We start from the raw sequence: 20,387 nt of genomic DNA, 5'->3' as shown, positions 1-20,387 counted from the left end.
GTGTATTTTGTTTGATACTTTTTTACTTCTAAAATGTAAAAATACATCTTATATTTTAGGGAAAATCTCTGTTAGATAATAAACAAAGTTTAATTGAAGAACTCCAAAAGAAAATTAAAAAGCTAGAAAGCCAACTGGAAAGAAAGGTGGATGAGGCAGAAATAAAGCCTATGAAAGAAAAGGTATGTGAAGAAACATACTGATATAATATGTTTAACGTAATGATAGCCTCACTTAAATTATGTAATTGATGAATAGGTAATATACACTAGAGGCTCCTGGGCTGCTCATTTGGTTGAGAGTCTAACTCTTGATTTTGGCTCAGGTCATGATCCCAGGGTTGTGGGATTGAGCCCAAATTCGGCTCCATGCGCATGGAGCCTGCTTCAGATTCTGTCTCTCCCTCCCTCTGCCTGACCCTCTCCCCAGCTTGTGCGTGCGCACGCTTTCTCTCAAAAAAATACTGTATTAATTTGAGGACCTAACACGTAATATAAATAATATAGAGAAGTCTAAGATGAGTTTCTGTCCTTTAGAAATTTAGTGACCCTAGATCATGACCTGAACCAAAATCAAGATTCAGACACTAACCAACTGAGCCATGCTGGTGCCCCTATAATGTAATTCCTGCTCAGAAGTGACTACAACATCATCATGTCCTCTTCCTGACAAAGTACCTCTAAAATCCCCTCACACCTTACATATCCAGCTTTTCCCCAATATAGTTGTTTATGCAGGTAGGTGCTTTTGACCTTTGGGAAAGAAAGTTGGGCGTTTTTAGTCTACTACCTTGACCCAAATGTGTCCTTTTTATCATCCAGTAGAATGGACTGTTAGTTCAGGGTAAACAAAGTGATTTGGAATTCAGTATTGGTAGTAATCAATAACGAAACCACTCATAAATTGATTCTGTAATGTGAGAAAAGTTGCTTAAAATTTTCTAACAGGTTAACTAGTCAACTATTTTGTAATAAATATTACTGATAGAAATTATCAATCCTCCAAATCCCTTCAATTGGCTAAAGTGCATATAATTAAATTTGTTACAAATAATAAAATGAAGACTTATATCAGTAGCACTGAAAATATCAATAGAGACCTGAGAAATATTGGTGTTAGTAGTAATGTTTGCCCCTGCAGAAAATCACAACAGAGAAGCTAAGGTTAGCAAAAATTTTTATTGTAAAATTTGTGCAGAAAATATTCAATATCTATAAAATAATTTCAATAACATGGACATAAAAAAGAAAATTAAGGAATTTTAATGCCACTGAATAGAAAATAGTAATGGGATTAAAATGTCTTAATAGAGTATATTCCAAAAAATTTTTGTCCTATGAAAATTCACCAGTGTTAGTATAATTTTTATTAAAATATTTTCATTTATATACATTGAACCACAATACTTGCTGTCTGAAGCTTTTCTGATAAAAACTGCAAGATAAAAATGTCCTTATTCTTACAGTTTGCTTTCTTTGCTGCCTCCCCACTTGGACGAAGGTCTAATCCTCAGATAACAGTTCCTAACCTGATTCCTGTCAGAAAGCCTTGTGACTTTGGCTGGACTCCTAATCTCTGTTTCAGTTTATTTCTCCTTAAAATAGAAATGATACTATTTGCATTGCCAATTTCCCAAGATTATTTTGGCAGTCAAATGAGACAATATGTGCAAGTCTTTTGTAAGCCATCAAGTCCATACCACTGTATGATATTATATTATTACTAATTAGAAAAAGAGGACAACACATAGAGCAACACTAATATTAAATTTTCTATCCAGGAATCTAGCAAGAGTATTATTTCAAATTCCACAGTGTTGGGCGTTTCTAATTTATGGATGTTTTTATATTCAATGATTTCATGCTGAAATTTCTATACATTTTTCTGTCAACCCACCCCCATGCCTTACATTCCTGTGTTTTTTATGCTGTTATACTTTTCTCCATAGCATTTATTATTATCTGACATACTAGAGATTTACCTTTCTATGTGTTTATCTTTTGGACTATAAGCTTTAATGGCAGGAATTCTACCTGTTTATTGTTGTATCCCCACCACCTACAACAGACCCTAGTCCCTAGCATGTATTAGATGCTCAGTATTTGTTAAATGAATGAAAAATTTTAAATGCAGTCACATTATTCTGAAATCCATCCTAAGTGGCTCTTGGTACACAAACCATGAAAAAAGAACTTCTCCCTGCATCTTCTCTTCTCCCCCAGTCAAGAACAGATCTGTGGTGATGTTTGCCTTTGTTATTTTTTTCTTGTGGTTCATTTTTAAATAATTCCAGCCTTGTTTCCCTCACTCTTACTTCAGAGGTTGGTATCAGAGGGTAAATGCTCAATTCCATGCTGCAGAGTTATTTACTTCTATACCATTATGCCCAAGCTAATATTTACATTCCTGGAAGTACACAAAATTTCTTGTATATATTTCAGAAAAAAAGTTAATAATTATTAAACATTTACCAAAGTTTTTATGTTTTTTTAAAGGATAGTTGCTAACTGAATTAAATAAATAAGGCAAAAAATTGGCCAGTATCAAAGAAGATAGTTTTGATAGGGCAACGTATCTTAGATGGGCATTTGACTTTAAACTATGGCTTTTAACTTTTTCAGCCCTGACATTGCCTTTTGTAATAAACAGTGTTTTATAATATCCACATGAAATTTATGGTTAATACAAATTACCTACATGTGTAATTTCAAAAATATCATTATAGGGGCTCCTGGGTGGCTCAGTCGGGTAAGCGTCTGACTTCGGCTCAGGTCATGATCTCACGGTTCGTGAGTTCGAGCCCTGTGTCGGGCTCTGTGCTGACAGCTCGGAGCTTGGAGCTGCTTCAGAGTCTGTGTACCCCTCTCTCTCTGCCCCACCCCTGCTTGTGCTCTGTCTCTCTCTGTCTTTCAAAAATAAATAAACATACGAAAAAATTTTTTTTAAATATTATTATAAATGCCCTAGTTGAAATATACAGGAGAAACAAAATAATTCACAAAAATAATATGTTTCTACATCTGTCATGTTTCAACATGAAGATGCTCTGGCATATTACACTAGAAAACATAATGAAATAGACTTATAGCATTAAGGTGAATTCAGAGCTACAAGTGCAAACTGATGGAAATGTATTCAGTGGCATTACTAATGCCATTAGCTATTTCTCTTCCATGCTCAGCACTTACCAGCAGCTAACATGCTACAAAATATTTTTTTTCTTGCTTTTTTTCTGTATTTTGCTCCCCTTCCCTGATCTACCCAACCAACATAAATTAGACTATAATGCTTTTTCTCTGATTTTTCTCTGATCAGAGAGTGCTTCTACACTTAATGCCGAGAGTGGTATGGCAGATGATTAGCAGTATATAACCATCTGTTGGATAAGATTTGAAGAGGCTGTGATACTAGGAGATTGCTATTTTGGTCAAAATTGGGTTGGTCATTTGTACATACATATTTTTGTTAGAAGCTTACGTTGGTCATGATCATCTTTATTAGAATCTTTACTTAAAGACTTTTAAGTCTGTTGACATTAGTCCAAACTGTTCCCTAGAATTTTACCCGTCAATAATAGAATACAGAACCTTTAAACTGAAGGGCATTTTTGTTAGTAGCTTGGCATGTCTAAAGATTCTAGACATTATATAGCAAAATGAATGTATTCACATATTCCCTAGGAAGTATTGGTTTACCATTGTTCCAGTAAATTGTAATTAATAAATCTTGAAATTAAAATATTGGTAATTTTCTCCCCCGTTATTGTTTACAGAGTGCCAAAGAAGAATTAATTAGGTGGGAAGAAGGTAAAAAATGGCAAACCAAAATAGAAGGAATTAGAAACAAGTTAAAAGAGAAAGAGGGGGAAGTGTATATTCTAACAAAGCAGTTGAATACTTTGAAGGATCTTTTTGCCAAGTGAGTTTAAATTTAACCCTAGTTAATTATTTGTGAAGTCTTTAATTGATCTGGAAGTTACATAGTTTTATTGTATTTGATAGTACATATTTGATGTTATATTTGAGAAATTTCATAGTTTTAATTATGATTTATTATCTGTGATTCATTTTATTTTCTTTAAAACATGTTTAAAATTATTTTAACAATTTGTAAACGGAGTTTCCTACAATTTTGAAATGTTAGCTCATAGCAAATACAGAAAGATCTAGTTTTGGGGTTTTTTTTATGATGTTGTTTAATTAGTAGTAAGCTTCAGTTTAATAAATTGAACAAGTAAAACAGTGAATTTTATATTTTCATGGTGCTATATTGAATCCCACAGGGCTGACAAAGAGAAACTTACTTTGCAGAGGAAACTAAAAACAACTGGCATTACTGTTGATCAGGTTATGGGAGTGCGAGCTTTGGAGTCAGAAAAAGAGTTGGAAGAATTGAAAAAGAGAAATCTTGACTTAGAAAATGACATATCATATATGAGGTAAGCTGTTATGTGAAATGTGGGACCTATTACAATGAAGAAATACTGGCTGACCCATAAAAACTGATGTAATGAATGTGTATTATTTTATTTAGGCTTGGGTTCTGTTCTCTTTTCCCGTGGGAATTAAGATAGGTTCTTTGTATGCCACATAATTTGGATTGTATTCTTGAACTTCTGAATATCATGTTGTGAAACTTTGGATCTTGGTTAAATTCTATGGAAAATATAGTATTTTTGTTTTCACAGGCAGGCATTCTTGGATAGGTTCAGGCCCCGAGTTCCCACCTGCTTTCTATGGGCTGTGGTTCTAATATCAGTTTTGTTTTCAAAGCCTTTATAGTCTCTTTGGTTCCGTCCTGCCTGTGCACCTCCCTGTTGGAAGTCTGGTATACGGGCTGCCTTCCATCCATTAGTTGGTTCTGTGAGTCTTGGCTACTGTAAGATCAGATTCATGCACACACAGCTCAACGTTGAGGCCAGAAGTTCATGAGCGACATTATAGGATCCCTTCCTTGAGTTCCTCCCTTTCTGCCATGTCCCTGACACTTTCTGTTTCCCCAGGGCTCCCCCTGTTTGTATTTCAGATGAAATCTGGGGCTCTGGTTACCCTGTTCTACTGTTTACTTTAGCAATTTTGTGTATGTCTGGAGCCAAGCAATAGGAGGGCAGAAAGGGGAATGGGGAGGGAGGGGGCTACTTCCCGTCTACCCCTTTAGTAATCACAACTCTACCAATTTCCTAAATATTTTGACTCCTGTGGGTTCCCATGCAGCCTATGCCACCAGTAGCATGGGATTGCTTGAGGGTTGGAGTATGAGAGAACGGAGAGAACAAAAAAATATTGGGGGGGGGGGATGGGATTTTTTCTTGGAGAGTATCGTAAGTGCCCTCTCTCCTTGCTGGAGCTAGAACTCTAAGGCTTCCCTGAAGCTTTCTCCCTCAGTGCTAACACTCACCTTCAGGTTTCAAGCAGTGTTGTATTCAGCCCAAGACACACTAGAAGCAATGGAAAGGTAAATTGCTGCCGTTTGCTGCGCCTTCAGATTCTGGTATAGTGTCCCACTCTGTAAAATATTTACTTTTCAGAGTTCTCAAATAGCTGTTCCATGCATTTAGGAGAGACAAGATTGGGTGTGTTTACTCCACTCTACCTAGAACCAGACCCCCTCCCTGCCCCCATTGTCATTTCTTTAGCAAAGCTTTTGAAATTGGTTTCATCATCTCTTTCCAAGCTATGTCTTCTGATAAAATCATGTCTGAACACCCAAAACTGTAATTTTCTGCTTTATTCATTTCTTCTTAGATGAACTTAGATTAGTTTTACAAAATTTGTTACTTCTCCTTCTAAGTACTTACAAGCATCCCAGAATCATATTAATGATTATTTTCTAAGTGTGGTACCTGCCTGTTATATTTGGACATGGGGACACTTACTGTTCTTAATTTTTTTTTTAATATGAAATTTGTCACATTGGTTTCCATGTTCTTAAATTTATCATATGTTTTTCCTCTCCATTGATCTTCAAAAATTACCATTAGTGTTTCTTTATTAATGCCTGTGATCATGTCTGTATTAATGTAATATGAACTTCTTTAAAGAAGTACCCATGAGTTTCTAGCCTACATTCGATTCCCTTTTTTTCTAAGTCATTGTTTCTTAAATCCTTCAGAATTTTCCTTGATGGAGAAGAAAAAAGTGATTAAGAATTCTTTCTTGCAACATCTATTTTGTAGTTACTGTCTGATCCCAGTAGCGGCTCCTTCTCTTCTTTGTTTTTCTTGATCTAAACATGTGTTCAAAACAATGTTAAACCCTTTTTTTCTCCTTTGCAGTTTTCACAGGATCGAATATTTTCATTTTGAAACCTAATACTTTTAGAGGTTTAATTTGTTTTTTCTAATAATGTGAACCTGTATGGGCTTAAATAATTGGAGAAGATTTGATAGAAGAGATTGAACTGGCCTTCTGTCTCAGTTCAGCTGTGAATTTCTAAATTTTATGAATCAAATCTAGATATTAAAGGGAGGAAGGACATTCCAAGAAAGCAGAACCCTAGCAGAGACATGGTGGCAGGGGTGAAACTTTCATGTTGGGTAAGGGCAGATTTTTTTGCCTTACTAAAGGTGGACTCCTGGACAATTAGGTTGAATAGGTATAGTGGGGCCAGATTATGAAGGGCCTTAGGCGACACATGTGAGACTTGGACTAACAGATTGTTATCTGGCACCACTAAGAGCCTTTTTTATATTGTTGAGCTTTTGAGAAGTATGTCATGAAATTATTATATAGTGTTTTAAAAATAGTATTTTGATTCATCTTACACAATTCCATATAAATAGATGCATGTTCTTGAAAGATGTTAATGTATTTCTATAAATCTAAATACACTTGTTAACTCATAATTCAAAAGAGCCCTACAGTGAATCCTCTGTAATATATATATAATTAGACTATATAATTAGACTATATATATATAATATATATATGTTATATATATATATAATTAGACTATAAATAGTCATGTCCTAACTTTTATAAAATTTGCAAGTTTTATAGAAATTAAAATAAATACAATGTTAACAAATACATTATATATTTTCTTTTCTGTATTTTAATACAATAAAGCTGTGGAAAGTTGGTGTTTGAATAGTAAAGAGTCTCTTGTTTTTTATCATAGGACCCGTCAAGCTCTTCCTCGAGATTCTGTCATAGAAGATTTACATTTACAAAATAGATACCTCCAAGAAAAACTACATGTTTTAGAAAAACAGTTTTCAAAGGATGCATATTCTAGACCTTCAGTAAGTGTACATCTTTTTATTTTTCTGTTTTTAATAAAAGTGATATAAACTTTTACCTTTATCTGGCCCAAAACCTTAAGCTTCTTCTTATTAATATTAATGTACTAAATCCAACTTTTATTTTTGCCAGGTACTGATGTATATTAACTTCTTTAATCCTTCTTACATAAGTAGACCTAAGATTCTTAGACTTTGCATAAAACTGTATTCCAGAGATTTTAAAGAAGTTATTTTGAGTTTTGCTGTGGCAAGAACATACAATTAAGTAAATTAGAAAAATACAGCATTGTTTCCATTCAAACGTGTGATATATTTCTAGTTTTCCTTTATAAAAAAACATTAATGTAGAATTGTTTGTTGTATATTACCTTAAAGCAATAGTGTATACATTTTTGTTATTTTTTTCTTCTTTTCATGTTTCTTCTCTTTCTTCTGCTTCAAGCAGAATCTGTTATGTGACACAACTACGCTTTCTACCCTTGCTACCAGTGTTAATAAATATAGGCATAATATTTATCACAAAAAGAGCACTTTCCACAAGAACAAAAAAAAACCCATAATGGTGTTCAGAATTAAAAATGGGAAGGGAATAGATGCCAGTAACAACTTACATCATCAGGTACCTAAAAGTATTCTACGGCATTACAGTAATGAAGAAAGACACACAACAGAAGATACTGTAGATTCTGCGGAGTTAAATAAATCTGAGGCAAGACCAAAAAATGAATCAAGTCTGTTTAGGTCAACTAATGGTACCATGGCAGATGTTAAGTCCAATTTTGAAAATGAACCAGATCCTGAAATTGAGAAAATTAATCAAGACTATCATGAAAATAATAAACAGGAACATGAAAACAAGGAAGAGAATGAGCTAGGCAAGAATGTGAAAGGAAAGGGACACACAGCTGAAGATGTGAGTCACGACCACCACATGGATCCAGAAGGATCTGCCGGAGAAGACCATGATTGTGCCACAGTTGCTGCTGCACTGACTGAGAGTGCTGAGGAGGAAGCACAGGCAAATTCTGAAACCGATGTACCAGTCCAGCCAAGAAATGAAGTGTCCCAGGTTTGAGTCCATGGCAGTCCTGTGTTTGTTTCTTATAGCAAGTGGTATACAGTATGTGGTGCAAATGGAAATCAATTGCGTGGGATTTGTAAAAAAATATTAACTATTCATGAAGTGTGTATTAAGCTCTAATTGATGAGTTCCTATAAAAATTAATGGTTATGCATTTCTTATTGATTTTAGTACTCACTGTTTTACCACTGGTACTCACTTAAAAAGTGTTAGGTAACAGGATAACAAAAACCAGGCTCTTTAGAGGTGTGCATTTTGCCTTAGAAATTTCTAACTCAAGGTGCTCTGAAATCTCATCACAAACTTTTATTACAGTGAATAATATCAGTAAAAATGTGTTAGGATACTGTGTGACATTATTTGGTCATCTTTTTGCCACGTATTTTATAACATACTTTTTTATAATGAATAAAGAGAGTTTGCATGTGTTGCTGTCTATGTTGTATTAGGCTCGATGCTGAGGTATAATTTTCACATATTTGCAGAGTATTGTTTCTGTTTTACATGGGAAGCTTGGAGCATGAGTATCATCTCTAGTGATGCAGAACCAGGATCTAAACACAGGTCTAACTTCACAGTTGATGATCTCTCCATGTACACACTACTTTTGGTCAGTTTACAATGCAGTACAGACTAAGACATGTTTGTCTCCACTTGAAATCAAATAGAATATATCTTTTTTTTCCCCCCTTATCCTTTCCACCTAGATATGCCAGTCACCTAAGTCCTAAACACATCAATAAAAACAAACATTTAAATCTTAAGAGAAAATGGGGGGGGGGGGGGAGGGGGGTGCCTGGGTGGCTCAGTTGGTTAAGCATCCAACTCTTGATTTCTGCTTAGGTCATGATCTCATGTTTCATGGGATCAAGCCCTACATCAGGCTCCACACTAACAGTGTGGAGCCTGTTTGGGATTCTCTCTCTCCCTCTCTCTCTGCCCCTCCCCCACGCTCTCAAAATAAATAAACATTTAAAAAAATAAAAATAAAGGTTAAGAAAACATGGATGAAAGTGACTTGATTCTTATTTCATATCTTTATCCAAGTTCATAATGCTTCTCTTTTTTCCCTTGATAATAAGTAACTGTAAAATTGAGGCTCCCACTGTGTGTTTCTTAACTCCCATCCACTAAGAATTTGGTTTCTAGCACTGTATTCCTTTCAACAGGATTCCTCTTCCATAAAAGAATTGGAAATCTCATAAAATTCATTATGCAAGAATTTTACTTATATTACTTTTACACAATACAGAGTTTCATTAGAATTTGTTTTCCAGAAATTGGACGATTTCAACTAGTACTTTTTGTTTTTTGAGAATTGTGGGGAAAAAACGATCTGTATGTACTTACATAATTGCATCCATGTTTTAGGAGAATGTGTTAAAAAAAATCCTCATGTGAGATCATCAGATAGAATTACTCTCTTCTGTGGTTGATAATTAGCAAATATTATGTCTGTCAATCAGTGGTACCCATAAGTGTTTATCACTTGTTAAATCGCTACCACAGACAGAAGAGATGAAGTGAGGGTGACAGAAGAGCTCAGGGACAGGACATTCATTACAGATTTCCATGTCTGAAGAGGCCTTAAAAATTACCCCATCTTGTGCCTTCATTTGTAAGATGCAGAAACTGAGGACCTTGCAGGTGGCATGCTTTGCCTAGTGTTAGCCTAATAATAGCAGAATCAGAATGGATACTTGGGTTATTTGACAGAGAATGAGCATAAGCACGGACATATTCCACGGACATTAACAAATATGTCTGTCTTTTGCATACAAAGAGATGCACACACATTCCTTTGAACAAAGACAAGTCAGGTTGGACACAGGCAGTGTTTCTGCCAGGGTTCTGCACCCTCAGGTCAGAATCAAATAGCCTAGAATTTCTTTACTTTTCTATATTCTATGTTTTAATGTCTTTAATTTCTTTTGCTTTTATTACCCAAGGGTAAATATATCAGAATATGAAGTATTTAACCTACTGCTAATTTAAAAGCTATTATAGAGCCATGGATATATTTGTATAACATTGCATTTTTTAAACTATAATGTCTTTAGAGTTATTGACTTGATAGCCCATCAAACCACAGAGAGAGAATGGGATGAGGGAGGAAAAACTAAAGCTATGCTGAGTACTTGCACAAAATGTTTCATATGATGCTCATAACAATCATAGGAGGTGGGTGGTTTTCTACCCCCTTTATAGAAAAAAAGAAATCAAGCACATATTTCTCTTTCAAATGACCTGTAGTTTAGAATGAGAAGTAAGAATGAACATAAATAATAGCCCAAGGTAGATTCGTGCCAAGAGAAATGCAATATAGTGTTACTGGATTTCAGAGGAGGAAGTTATTACTTGCACTTAAGGAACGAAGAAGAGCTTTCCGAAAGAGGAAAGAATTAAGGCACTTCTTTTTGGAGGCTCGTGTGTTAGTTTGCTAGGGCTATTGTAACAAAGCACCACAGATTTGGTGACCTGACAAATTTATTCTCACAGTTCTGGAAGCTATGAGTCCAAAATCAAGGTATTGGCAGGGTTGATGACTCTTTTAACCTGTGAGGGAAGAATCTGTTCCAGGCCATTCTCCTTGGCTTGTAGATGGCCAGTTGTGCCCTCTTTACATTATCTTCTTTCTATGCATATCTCTGTATCAAAATTTCCCTTTTTCATAAGAACACTACTCATACCGGGTTAGGGCCAACCCTAATGACCCTAACTTGAGTACCTCTGGAAAAGCCCTATATCCAAACAAGGTCACATTCTGAGGTACTGGGATTAGGACTTCAACGTATGAATTTTGGGGTGGGGTAGGATTTAGGGCATAATATAAACCATAACAAAAATAGTCATATTTTACTTTTGGACAGGAAAAATTAGCACAAATTAGTTTTAGAAGAGCATACATGTAGACATTATATGTGTGGATGTTTTTAAGACATACTTCACTGTGCTGTCTATATTAAACTGTATTACCTTTTCTCCTGCAACTTTTATATTCTGACTTCTTTAGGGTCATTTTTTTTTTTAGAGTTCTCTAATTTTTCTTATTTTTTGAGGGAAAGTGTACCGTTTTAGGTTTTCTTATCCAATATGTCCTATATAACTTTTATTACTAACATTTAAAAATATTCCTAACTTTATTTTCCTGAAGACTTCAGGAATAGAGTCAGATGAACACTGTCAAAGAGAACAAGAGCTTCAGAGGGAAAACTTAAAGCTGTCATCTGAAAATATTGAACTAAAATTTCAGCTTGAACAAGCAAATAAAGATTTGCCAAGATTAAAGGTAAATTTAATGTTCTTTAGTTAAGAAATCTAATACCTGAAAACCTTTTCTCCCTCTTTGTATTAGTTTATGAAGATGCCAGAAACTCATATTCATAAAATATTATGGTAGTGGTATATTTTCTACATTTGTTCATGTAACAATTATTTATTGAAAGCCTACTTTGTTGTCAAGTACTCTTCTAGGTGCTGGGAAACAGCAATCAAAATATTTCTTGCACACATAGAATTTATATTCTAGTGGGAAAGGCTGATAATAAGTAATATGCAGTATGTCAGCTGATGTTAAGTTGATGGTAAGTGGTAAGGAGAAAAGCATGGTTGGTGTGAAAGGTGTGTGTGGTGGGGGGAGGGTTGGTTGGGACTATATGGAATTGCTATTTAAAATAGGGTAATTAAGAAGGCTTTCTTAATAAAATATTTTATCAGAGAGCTAGGGCAGGAGGTTAGGAAGTGGGTCATACAAATACTGGAAAGAGAGTTCCAGACAACAGAAATAGCAAGTTCAAAGTCCTGAGGCCAAGTGGATGGTTGGTATATTTCAAAAACAATTATCACTCTTAATTAGGATATTTCTTTAAAAAAATTAAGTCTTTAAGCTTAAAAAATTAGGATAATTATCTCTTCTAGGAATTTTGTTTTGATGTTTATAAGAAGTTTATCTTTGGTTTTCCAAATCTCATCCTATTTATGGGACTCTCTCTTTCTTTTTGCTGGTTAATTGTTTCAGTTCTGTTTTCTAACCTGGAATATTAGCAGTCTGTTAATTCCACTGGTAATGATATAATTAAGTTATTCCTGCTTCTAGAACACTTATTTTTACATTATTAGAACCCATACTATTAGATCAGCTGTTGCTCTCTACCATCTGGATAAGGATCTATATATGTCATTTATGGGGTGGTTAAAATCAGAGTTCTAAAACTGGAAGGGTGCCTGGGTGGCTCAGTCAGTTAAGTGTCCTACTCTTGATTTTGGCTCAGGTCATGATCTCACGGTTTGTGAGTTTGAGCCCCGCGTGGGTTCTGCACTGACCACGGGGAGCCTGCTTGGGATTCTTTCTCTCCCTCTCTCTCTGCCTCTCCTCCACTTGCATGCACATGCACATACACTCTCTCTCAAAATAAATAAACATTTACAAAAAAACTACATTTATATAAAGGCAGTAATGTGGAAAATATTTCTTGAAATTTACGTATAAAATATTCTTGTATCACTGCACTTCAACATATGTCTTAGTTCAAAGTCCTTATTGCTGTAGAGACCTTGTTCAATTAGGCTATATAGTTGAAGAAATTGATAGTTCAAATGAATTGTTTTCCTTTCCTTTTCAGTGGCTATAGCTATGTTAAACTGTTATGTGTTTGCTTTAATCTTTCAGAATCAAGTAAGAGATTTGAAGGAAATGTGTGAATTTCTTAAGAAAGAAAAAGCAGAAGTTGAGCGGAAACTTGGCCATGTTAGAGGGGTGAGTGTGTGAGAATATGACATACATTTGTGTTGATTTCAGCAGTGATAAGCTGGAAATGAAAAACAAAAAAAGTTTGGATACATCAAAACAGTAGTGATATACCTTTACTTACCTGTAGTCTTGGTTTTTATTCTGCAGATCTACAATGTAAAACATCATTAAGCTTTTCTTTGTGTTTCAAATTAATGTATTTTAACATTAACAAGCTGTAACATGTCACATATAACAAGCATTTTATTTCACCTGGACACCACATCATCTTTTTTCATTGCATTTCCCTTCACACCTTGAAAACCTTTAACTTCTAGGAATCTTCCTTCTGTTCATTAAGGTAACTACTCACTGCTCCTTGGTCCAATTCTAACATTTTGTGACTATTTTTTAATGATTTCCATGGCAACTTCTTAGTATAATGCTCTGTAAATGTTTCCTAGGTTTTTTATTCTGTTTTTCTTCTAATGTTATTTTGTATTCATTTTTTACAATGAATAAATGCTGTTTTTGAGGCCCAGGCCGAAGATTTAAACCCCTGTTGTTTTCATGTTAGCAAGGGACACAGATAGAAGCAATCAATTTTAAAACTTATTCAAGTAATAACATTAAATATGTGACAGATTTGGTGAAAATACGGAGTTGTTATTAGAAAAAAGTATTCAGAACAAATATCTAGCTTGACAGGAACATTCATTTCATAAATAAAAACCTGGGGGTACCTGGGTGGATCAGTTGGTTAAGAATCCGACTTCCACTCAGGCCATGATCTCACAATTTATGAGTTTGAGCCCCCTGTCGGGCTCTGTGCTGACAGCTCAGAGCCTGGAGCCTGCTTCAGATTTTGTGTCTCCCTCTCTATCTGCCCCTCCCCTGCTCATGCTCTCTCTCTCTCTTTCTGTCTTCCCAAAAGTAAATAAACATTAATAATTTTTTTAAATGGGTTAATTTGATTTTTAATTATGATAGTATGTATTAAAATTATGTATTATAAGGTTATTCATTATATAGTGTGAATACTGACTAAAATGCAAAAAAAATAAGCAGATTATTTTACTCAGCTATTTATTTTATTTTAAAGCATAAGCAGTTGAACTTCCTAATTGGTGACCTATCTCTGTTGATAACTCTACACTAGGTTTTTTTAATTGCAGATATCTCTTGTATTTATACTGGACAGAAACTGAATTTCTTAATCAGTGGCCATTGTTAGATAATCACCTCTATTCTGCAATTCAAATTTGGTAACTCATGAGCTCTTTAATGACACAACTCTTCTTTTGTGGGTTTTTTTTTTCCCCCATGTAAAAAGAATTCTGGTATACTGGAAAGAACATTAGCTAAATCGAGTATTTAGGTTCTTAGCTTTATTCATTTGGAACAGACATCAAATTTAGAGTATTTAAGCTGTTACTCATTAGCTACATGACTAGGAATATCAAATTCTCTGAGTCTTGATTTGCTTGTATGTAAAGTAAGAATTATAATTCCTATTGCATAGGGTTATTGTAATGATAAATTGAATACAAGTTTTGGCTTCAAATGTTAGGAATCAGAAATGAATGTAATAATGAGTGTGTTGTGTTGTTGGTGTTTGATATCATACTCTTTCAGATATTTGATTGAATAAAAAGTTAATATATTCTTTTGTAGTCTGGTAGAAGTGGAAAGACAATTCCAGAACTAGAAAAAACCATTGGTTTAATGAAAAAAGTAGTTGAAAAAGTCCAAAGGGAAAATGAGCAGTTGAAAAAAGCATCAGGAGTACTGACCAGTGAAAAAATGGCTAATATTGAGCTGGAAAATGAAAAGTTGAAGGTAATATATTGTCAAGTTGGCTAAAATACAGTGTATACAGTGTGCTCTTGTTTTGTGGTAGATTCCCATGATTCATCGCTTACACAACACCCAGTGCTTATCCCCACAAGTGCCTTCCTCAGTGCTCATCACCCATTTTCCCCTCTCCCCCTCTTCCCCCTCCCATCAACCATTTGTTCTCTGTATTTAAGAGTCTCTTATGGTTGCCTCCCTCCCTCTCTGTAACTGTTTTTTTATTTCCCTTCCACCATGGTCTTCTGTTAAGTTTCTCAATGTGATAATTTGCATGGAATGTTTTCACCATTATAATTTCCATTTTCTTTTAAATTTTTTAAATGTTTATTCATTCTTGGGGGGGGGGGGGGGGAGAAAGCAGGGGAGGGGCTGAGAAGGAGGAAGACACAGAATCCAAAGCAGGCTCCAGGCTCTGAGCTGTCAGCACAGAGCCTGACACGGGGCTTGAACTCACAAACCCCGAGATCATGACCTGAGCCGAAGTCAGACGCCCAACTGACTGAGCCACTCAGGCACCCAACATAATTTCCGTGTTTTAAAGAAAATTTTTAAATATATTCCTGCTATTTAAAACGGTTTTAAGAGATGCAGTAACTGTTTTACATATACAGAAAAACTTGTCGGAGACAAGGCCAAGAGAAATTAGAGTAGCTCCACTCGGGCATTTTATTATTTCAAGACCAATGGTTCTCACTCTGGCATTCTCACTCACTAGTGTCTATTTTCAAATATGCAGGTGCCTAAGCCCCCAAGCCTGACATTGATTAGATTCTTTTGGGGTGGGTCCTACCATAGGTGTTGTGATTTTAAGTCATCAGCTCATTCTAATGTGTAGCTAAGGTTGGGAACCTCTGCTCTAGATGACCAGTATGAAAGGGAAAACTTTAATTCTATCAAAAATAATTTCTAAAACTGTTATGGATTAAGTTTTACGAGTCTATAGGATCGTCTTTTATTTCCTTGTTCCGATAATGTATAATTTATCTTTTACTAGGCTGAATTAGAAAAACTTAAAGTTCATCTTGGACGTCAGTTGAGCATGCACTATGAATCCAAGACCAAAGGCACAGAGAAAATTGTTGCTGAAAATGAAAGACTTCGTAAAGAACTTAAAAAAGTATGACTTTCTTTACTGATTATAATTACTTTTTTATCTTAAGTAATATATCTTTGAAAAAGTGAATGAAAAATTTGATGAGAATGTCTATTCAAAGTAGATATTCAGAGACTTAGGAATTGTATCTTTTTGGCTGCCATCCTTTCACTATGAGGAACATTGAAAATACAAAAATTAAGAAGCAGTATAATGTAGAAGCCACATGTCTGGGAGTCAAATCCTAGCTCTATTACTAACTGGCTGTGGAAACAAGGACAAGCTACCAGCCCTCTCTAATGCTCAATTTCCTCGTCTATGAAGTTGGGAATCATAAATATCTCTTTCACAGAACTGCTGTGGGACTTAAGTTGAGTTAATATTTGTGCACATGGCCTAGAACAATGATTGGTATAGAGTAAGGAATATATGAAACGGTTATGTTAAATAGTAAGATCCCTTTCTATTTAAGTCGTAAAATATATTCCTTGCCCCAGACAACTAGGTGTTGTTATTTATATGGATGATTCAGTGAATAAACTGAAATTGAGATTTTTAAACTGGTTACAATAGTATCTGAATATATTGTGAGGCCGTAGTGGTAGTGTGCTTTGCATGGATGTTTACTAGTGGAAATAATTTATGGTACTTACACATAGTTTGTGCTAATAGCTAGGTCTCTCAAATATTGGTCAAAACAAAACCTCTTTTAAGTGTGTTAAGACATTATCCCATTATTCTATAAATACTATGACAAATGTAAAGTAACCAAACAAAACGACAAATTTATTGTTTTTATTTTTTTTAATGTTTTTTGTTTTATTTTTGAGAGAGAGAGAGAGAGAAAGCACGAGTGGGGGAGGAGCCAAGAGCGAGGGAGACACAGAATCTGAAGCAGGTCCAGGCTCTGAGCCATCAGCCCAGAGCCTGATTTGGGGCTCAACTCACAAAACACGAGATCATGACCTGAGCCAAAGTCGATGCTTAACTGACTGAGCCACACAGACACACCAAAAATGACAAACTTAAAGCAACCGCTAGAGTAAAATACTTGCAAATGTATTTTTTTAATGTTTATTTATTTATTGTGAGAAAGAGTACGGGTGCATGAGTGCGGGAGGGGCAGAGAGAGAGAGGGAGAGAGAGAATCACAAGCAGGCTTTGCACTGAAAGTGGGGCTCGATCTTAACAAATCGTGAGCTCGTGACCTGAGCCAAAATCAAGAGTTGGACGCTTAAGTGACTGAGCTACCCCATGTGCCCACAAATGTATTTTTCTAACCTGGTTTACATCATCTGTTGTTCTAATTATTATGATTATACTGCTGTTTTAGAGTAAAGGAAACATTGGATTTTTATTAGAATTTTAATCAGCGTTTAGAGCTCCAGGTTACTTTTGTTTTCTAATTTGTGGTGGTAATTTTGAATATATTGCATCTATGAGAACAATATTGTTTTGTCATCATGTACTAATTAGCCTTTAATGATAGGAGACTGAAGCTACAGAGAAATTGCGGATAGCTAAGAATAATTTAGAGATATTAAATAAGAAGATGACAGTTCAACTAGAAGAGACTGGCAAGAGATTACAGTTGGCAGAAAGTAGAGGTCCACAGCTTGAAGGTGCTGACAGCAAGAGCTGGAAATCAATTGTTGTTACAAGGTAGGAACAAATAATTTATCATTTGCACAAAGTTTAATCAGTTCCAATGCTGCCTTTATTGTTTCAAAAGAATAGGACACCACTCTGATTTAGTTCTTTCCTGATGAACTATTTGGTTGTTTGCTTTAATAGGATACTTTTGGCAGTGCTAGGACAGAAAAAAAAAGTGTTTTTTTCTTCCTTCAAACATTTAATGAATGTGGGTGGCAGGATATGGACACACTGGGGCTGGGGCTGGGCTGAGGGTGTTGGAGCTGGGTCCTTGGTTCCTAACACAGTACTGAGAGCACTCAGAATCCACTCCCCTGCTTCCCAGTTCTCTCTTAACTCTGTGAGAAGGCTAGTGCGAGGGGGTAAAAGGAAATAATGTGTGACAGCAGGGAAAAGGGGTCTCTTTTGTCTGCTTGCACCCCAGCTGAGGTGCTCAACCACCGACTCTATCCAGTAGACTTCTTGGTTGGTCCTTTATTTTCTTCTACAATCACACGTAGACTCAGAAGGGATTTTGAGTTACTTTGAGATTTTTTAAGCAGATAATATACTCAGTACATACTACATGCCACACACTCTGCTTCACGTTAGATGTATCTCTAAAAGGCCGACTTTGTCTGGTTCCTGTGGAACCAGGTGGTTTCCATGACTTTGGAATACCTAATTCTCACTGTGACCTTAAATAAATTACATCTCTTCTGTGAGTTCAAGTTTTGTTGTTGTTTTTTTGATCTATAGAGATGGTCGTCTTTCCTTTTCTGAAAAGGGTTCTGTGAAGCTACAGAAAAGATTATTAATGTGAAAAGGGTTTATAAGCATTTGAGAGGGGTGATACTTAACCATAATTGAAGAGGACTTTGCCTTATACATAATTCGTGTGTTTTTAATCTGTGCACTGTACAGGTAACTGAGCACTGGGTAAGGCCTTCAGTAAACTCCTGAAAAAGTTATGTAAATTATGTAGAATCCACTTGACAGAGTGAAGGCTAATCCTGTCTGATCCTTGACCTCAAGAACCTCCCTAAATTCAAAAGAAAAAAAAAAAAACTTGTTTAAGATCTGCAGCTGGGATTATACACCCACCTCAGTGAAGTGTTTAGAGATCTCTTCTGGGACACTTGACACATTAGATCTCTCCCATGCTGCAGTCTTCATAGATGTTCTATTTACTCAACAGACCAATGCCATCTGTTGTCATCAGTCCTTATACTGACTGCTAAGACAGGCCAGGTGATGCCATAGCTATTATATATGGGGTGATCAGAGAAGATTGGGTGGCACTTGAGGAGAGAATTGAATGAAGTGAAGGAGTAAGCTTCTGGTATTTCATCCCTTCGGTGGAGTCTGTCAGGTTAAGAACACTCCTCTCTGATCATGGTTTCTCAGATTTACCAAAAACTATTTGAGGGGTGCCTGGGTGGCTCAGTCGGTTAAGCGTCTGACTTTGGCTCAGGTCATGATCTCACGGTTAGTGAGTTCAAGCCTCGCGTCGGGCTCTGTGCTGACAGCTCAGAGCCTGGAGCTTGCTTCGGATTCTGTGTCTCATTCTCTCTGCCCCTCCCAACTTATGCTCTGTCTCTCAAAAATAAATAAATGTAAAAAACAAAAACAAAACCATTTGAATGTATTGAAATAATAATTTCTGTTCCTGGTAATGTCCTTACCTGATTTTGTTGCCAAAGCATTCTTTTTCTTTTCTGTGGGAAACTTTGAATATTATAAGCATTGTCTCCCTTTAAGGTGGTATGATATGTTTTCAAAATCATTTTGGCTCAATGTTTTAAAATTTCCTTTTGGAGTCTAGATTTTTTTAAATTATCGGTCATTTCTTTAAAGGTTACAGATCTATTCAGATTTTGTCATATGCCATTTTCTCACCCATGCTTTTGCATATTTTTCCTCTCCCAATAGTGTCCTTTTGGTTTTGCTCTACCTGGGTACCTTTTTTTGTATGCTTCTATGCAGGTATACATAATAGATGTATGAACTGCTTAGTTTGTGATCTTTAAGTATATTTCTGAGACTACCCAATAATACAGAATTTGATAATCTGATGAATTGCAGTTTTTTGGTTTGTGACTGAAAAAGAAAAAAAACTAATTGTAATCTTTTTGCTAGTGATCAAACAGGCTCCATCCTGGTTTATAACCTCGGGAAACACCTAAATCCTCTATTTTAATTGGCTTGTTAATTAGGGGTACTTATCCCTTGTTGTCACCTAATGCTAAGTAAATATGCAGCAGTAAAAGATTTGAATAGAAGCAGTGTAAGATACTCTGTTATTTTTAGTGCAATGACTTGAACTGGCTTTTAAATCAATGAATTATTTCCATGTCTACACTATTTTTTCTTTCCTTTTAGAATGTATGAAACCAAGCTGAAAGAATTGGAAACTGACATTGCCAAAAAAACGCAAAACCTTACTGATCTTAAACAGCTTGTAAAACAAGCAACAGAGAGGGAACAAAAAGCTAAGAAATACACTGAAGACCTTGAGCAACAAGCAAGTAATTTTTCTTTATGAGAAAATAATGCATTTCATATCAAGCCACTTCTTGGCATTATCTTATGTATATAAAAATGAACTCTTGGGGCAACTGGTGGCTCAGTTGGTTAAGTGCCTGACTTCACCTCAGGTCATGGTCTTGCAGTTCGTGAATTCAAGCCCTGCATGGAGCTTCTGCTGTCGGAGCAGAGCCCGGCTTCAGATCCTCTGTTCCCCCTTCTCCCTGCC

General features: G+C 35.6%; 1 protein-coding gene across 7 annotated transcripts in view; it reads left to right on the top strand.

Moving 5' to 3' along the window:
* CEP290 (centrosomal protein 290) overlaps nucleotides 1-20,387 on the top strand; it is a 92,036-nt gene that overhangs the window by 64,652 nt on the left and 6,997 nt on the right. For 3 of the 7 annotated variants that reach the window (XM_053226570.1, XM_053226568.1, XM_053226567.1), the window contains 11 exons: nucleotides 60-182; nucleotides 3,773-3,918; nucleotides 4,283-4,438; nucleotides 7,120-7,243; nucleotides 7,689-8,312; nucleotides 11,479-11,613; nucleotides 12,994-13,080; nucleotides 14,728-14,892; nucleotides 15,902-16,024; nucleotides 17,490-17,662; nucleotides 20,015-20,156. In XM_053226570.1, coding sequence (XP_053082545.1) covers nucleotides 60-182; nucleotides 3,773-3,918; nucleotides 4,283-4,438; nucleotides 7,120-7,243; nucleotides 7,689-8,312; nucleotides 11,479-11,613; nucleotides 12,994-13,080; nucleotides 14,728-14,892; nucleotides 15,902-16,024; nucleotides 17,490-17,662; nucleotides 20,015-20,156 — 1,998 coding nt within the window. Of the gene's footprint in view, nucleotides 1-59; nucleotides 183-3,772; nucleotides 3,919-4,282; nucleotides 4,439-7,119; nucleotides 7,244-7,688; nucleotides 8,313-11,478; nucleotides 11,614-12,993; nucleotides 13,081-14,727; nucleotides 14,893-15,901; nucleotides 16,025-17,489; nucleotides 17,663-20,014; nucleotides 20,161-20,387 lie in introns of all 7 variants that reach the window. The other 4 variants (XR_008300379.1, XM_053226571.1, XR_008300380.1 and 1 more) reach the window with 4 other exon arrangements.

The sequence above is a fragment of the Acinonyx jubatus genome, chromosome B4, assembly GCF_027475565.1.
Source record: "Acinonyx jubatus isolate Ajub_Pintada_27869175 chromosome B4, VMU_Ajub_asm_v1.0, whole genome shotgun sequence".
Taxonomy (NCBI): domain Eukaryota; kingdom Metazoa; phylum Chordata; class Mammalia; order Carnivora; family Felidae; genus Acinonyx; species Acinonyx jubatus.
This window is presented reverse-complemented; position numbering and strand designations above follow the sequence as displayed.